At 61.1% G+C, this 4047-nt stretch overlaps 1 protein-coding gene across 1 annotated transcript, besides 1 other annotated feature; it reads left to right on the forward strand.

Moving 5' to 3' along the window:
- Positions 1 to 2470, forward strand: Tc00.1047053507845.10 (dispersed gene family protein 1 (DGF-1), putative; the record flags this gene model as incomplete). The annotated part of the gene is made up of 1 exon (XM_798133.1): positions 1 to 2470. A coding segment is annotated over one exon (2470 nt), but the record flags the coding sequence as incomplete, so codon positions are not given.
- Positions 1 to 4047: a sequence feature (areas not merged during assembly with more than two copies in the genome that could not be assigned to a particular haplotype).

Below are 4047 nucleotides of genomic sequence, written 5' to 3' on the forward strand. Positions count from 1 at the left end.
GGACGGCGCCGTGCTGGAGCTCGTCGGTGGCGGTGTCGCGCTGGACGCGGCTGTGTTCGGTGGCGACGTTGCGTTGTACGCGAGTGCGCGCGTGGTAGCGTCGGGGGGCGCTGTGCTGCGCGTGTCGGGGAGCCAGGTGTACGCCGCGCATGGGTTTGTGTTTGACAGCGGGGTGGAGGCCAACGCGTCCGCCGTCGTAGTGAACGACAACGCCGGTGCGCTGACCGATGGCGCGCTGCTGGAGCTGCGGGGGTCGGCGTCGTTTGCGTCCGGGTCGTGGCTGTCGGTGCGCGGCAACAGCATCAGCGGCAGGCTTCTGTCGGTGCCGTCGTACCCGCGCAGTGCGGACCTTGCGCAGAGCACGCTGACGCTTCACGGGAACGTCGGCAGCGGGTCTGTCGTGATGGACGGCACCGTTGCGCTCGGGGGCGCCGGCCGAAGGTTCGTCGTGGGGTGCCTGACGCTCAACGGGCAGGCGCTGCAGCCGATGGACTACAGGTCCGCCGGCATCATCGGGGAATTTCGCCCCGTGGCGTGTGGCGTGTGCGACGCCGACGTGAGCTGCTTTGCTGCTGCGACGAGGGCGATGTCGGGGTCGTGCCGCTGCCGCTGTGCTGAGGGCGGGTACGGGCGTGACTGCCTGCCGGTGTACCTGCCGCGCGTGGACGGGTGCAACCGCACGTCTGGCATGCCTCTGCTGAGCCACACGGCGACGCTGACGGAGACGCGCAGTCTGACAACAACGTGGACGGCGACGCCGAGACCAACACCGAGCCTGAGCACGGCGCACTACAGTCCGACGCAGTACGGGCCGACGGAGACCCTGCAGATGACGGAGACGGTGGCGCTGTCGCCCACGCGGACCCCGACAGCGTCGGTGAGCAGCACGCTGTGGTGGAGCGAAGTGGCGTGCCCGACGCTTGCCGTGACGACGACGGCGGCTGGTGGGAGCCTGACGCAGAACGACATCCGCGGCGGCGGGAGCACCGTCCCGACGCTGCTGATGGTGTCGCTGCCGCCGCCGTTTCGTTGGGCACGCGATCCGCAGCTCGGCACGCACCTGAGCTTCGTGCCGGTGTCGACGGCGCAGCCGAGCGGGTTTGGCGGTCCGTGGGGAGCGATGCTGAGCAACGCGACGTGGGTGCGCAACGCGACGAATCCGTCCACCGTCCTGGAGCTGGCTGTGCCAGTGCACCGCGGTTACTTCACTGCTGCCGACGAGACGATAGTCATTCGCTGCGACGCTGCGGCGGTGTTCGGGGGCTGCAAGGTTGTGCTGCTTGGGTCCTTCACGATCAGGTCCAACACGCTGCCCGCCGCTGCCAGCGCCCTCTCGGCGATCACCGGTGTCGTTGCGGGTGCGGCGGCTGTTGCCGTGGTGGTGACCGGCGGGCTGGGCTCCATCCTGGAGATGCAGGCACTCGGCGTGTTTGCGAGGATTTCATGCGCCTCGGCGCAGGAGCGTGCGAGCACCGTTGCGCTGCCGTACTTCCTGTCGGTGTTCGCTGCCCTTGACCCGCTGTGGATGGTGGTGGGCAACGCGCTGCTCGCCGCTGTGTTTGGGTGCGTGCACTGCGGTGTGACGGCGGCCTTCCAGCGGTGGCGCGGCGTGGACGCGGCGAGTGCGTGGGCGGCAATGCGCTTCCCGAGCCTGACGTACGTTGTGGCGCACGCGATGCACCTCGGCATCTTCTTTGGCTCTGTGTTTGCACTGACAATGCCCGGCGCCCGCGTGCAGCACCACGTGGTTGGTGTCGTTGGCGTGCTGTACGGTGTGGCGTTCCCTGCTGGCGTGTGCTACTTCATTGCCCGCCACGTGGGCGCGAGCTTCGAGAGGTACTGGCAGTTTTCGAGGAAGCCGCTGCACGAGCGCCTGCTGTACCCCGTCGGGTATTGGCACCCCGCGGCGCAGCAGCGGATGTACGGCGGCATGCTGACGAACATGAGGGGCAGCCACGTGTACTGGTGCGTGTTCCAGCTGTCGGCGCTGTGCGTGGTGTGCCTGATTGCGGCTGTGCACCCGCCCGTGGGAGGCTGCCACGTCCAGTACTTCTGCATGGCGGCTGTGCTGATTGCGGGTGCGGGCGTGGTTGCCTTCACGAACATGATGCGCTCGGCCTTCCTGACGGTGATGCACGCGGCGAGCTTTGTGCTCCTTGCGGTGCTTTGTCTGGTCAGCGCGGCGAACCACCTTGCGCCGAGCGACGGCGGTGCGAGGGCGTACGTGGCAACCGTGCTGCTGCTGACCGCGGTGCTGCTTGCGATCGCTGTGTACAGCATGGTTGTGTGGTACGCGGAGGACCGCCACTGGCAGGAGCTGCGCGAGCCGCGGCGTGGCGGACTGGAGGCGCTGCTGCGCGATGACGATGGGAGCGACGAAGAGGCGCGGAAGCCCCACGAAATGACGTCATCGTCGTACGCCTCAGGCACCACCGGCGCGTCGTCGTACCGACCACCCGCACCGCCGTAGCAGCCCATGGCTGGTGACACCCGCTCAGACGCCCTGAGCCCGCTGACCGTTCTTCCAGTGTGAGCTGCAAAATTGGTTGTGCTACGCCGGAGAAGTAATGAATTTGTGCTGCTCAAGAAAGTGGGCGCAGTTTTACCTCGAGTTGGAAAGTGTCTGCCCAAACAGTACCTCCACGTGGCGAGAGTGTACGAGGCTCCTCATGGATGCGGTATAACGTGGGTGCTTTTGGCAATGTGTTTACTTCTTTATTATTATTATTTATCGGATGCTTGGTTGATTGAGTCGTTGCTTTTGTTATTTTATTTTTATCGATTTTGTCAAGAACGGATTATCGAGGTATCGCGCTAGCCCAGGGCGGCTGTGTCACGGGTGTGTGTTGCACGCTCGCCGCTGCAGCGCCCTCTCCGGATTTCGGGGTTATTATTCAGATTTTTACTCAGTAACGAGGACGTGTTCTGCGATGGTGGCTGTTGTGCGGAGCATTGAATTTATTTGAGAAAAACTTAGGGACAAAAAACGATAACGCCCTTCTGTGGCTTTCAATAAATGAAATTTGGACGTGTGCGTTGCTGGTCGATGAGGGAGGGCGTGGGGCCACTGCTGCTGCGCACCACAGCCACCCATCGGACTCCGCAACGGCATTCTCGCTGTTTTTCTGTGCATTGTTTCTATTTCTGTGCGGGTGCCTGCAATGACTCTCTCTCCTGCTCCCCGATGACTGTGTGGGAGGGCGTGCCTGTTTTTCTCGTTGGTTATGATGTTGTATAAAATGCGAAAAAAGGAAAATGGACGGAAAAGTATGCAGGCTGATGTATTTTTTTGTGTATTTATGTATCGATATGTTTTTTTTTGGATTACTCTGGTGGTTCCTCCTGTCTCCTTTTACGTTGTTCCACACGTGTCTCAGTGTCTGCTTTAGTACGGCCACACACGGGCGGCTTGAGCCGCGGATATCTTTTTTCCTTGACGTCATTTCGTGTTAGGCACTAACGCGGTCACGTTCGTCAAGCATCCACTCTCCACAGCGTGGTGCCTGATATTTTGGAGTTATCTCAGATGTAACGCAGGCAACACCGCCGTGGCACGCATGGGAAGTAAGATGGAACGCGGGACAGCGAAATATATTGTGCGGTACGCGTGTCTGTTGCATTTGTTCTGTCGTGGTGGCCTCAATGTAGAAGGAGAGGGATGAACATTGCACGATTCCGTGGCTTGGAGGAGTTATTACCCCTTTTTTATTTTGTATGGTCTTTGGTTCCCACCCGTGTCTGCCCCGATTGCCTCCGCTGAGTGGAGCTGCGCCATGGCCATCCTTTTTGTTGTTGTTGTTCTTTTATCTCAAGGCACGGCGGGATTGGGGAGCACCGTCCCACGAAAGGTATTGCACACTTACACACTCTCATGCCACTGTCGCCCCCGAGGTCGGGTGCAAAACCCAAATCCCTGCTGCTTTTTGCATTGGCGCAATTATTTTTATTAACTGACGCCTCCCTGTCCGGCGTGCCACTTTGATTGGATTGTGTGGGATTGCTCGCCAACGCCATCGAACGAAACAGGCTGACGCCTTCACGTATTAA

The sequence above is a fragment of the Trypanosoma cruzi genome, genomic scaffold (genome assembly GCF_000209065.1).
Source record: "Trypanosoma cruzi strain CL Brener 1047053516477 genomic scaffold, whole genome shotgun sequence".
Classification (NCBI taxonomy): Eukaryota; Euglenozoa; class Kinetoplastea; order Trypanosomatida; family Trypanosomatidae; genus Trypanosoma; species Trypanosoma cruzi.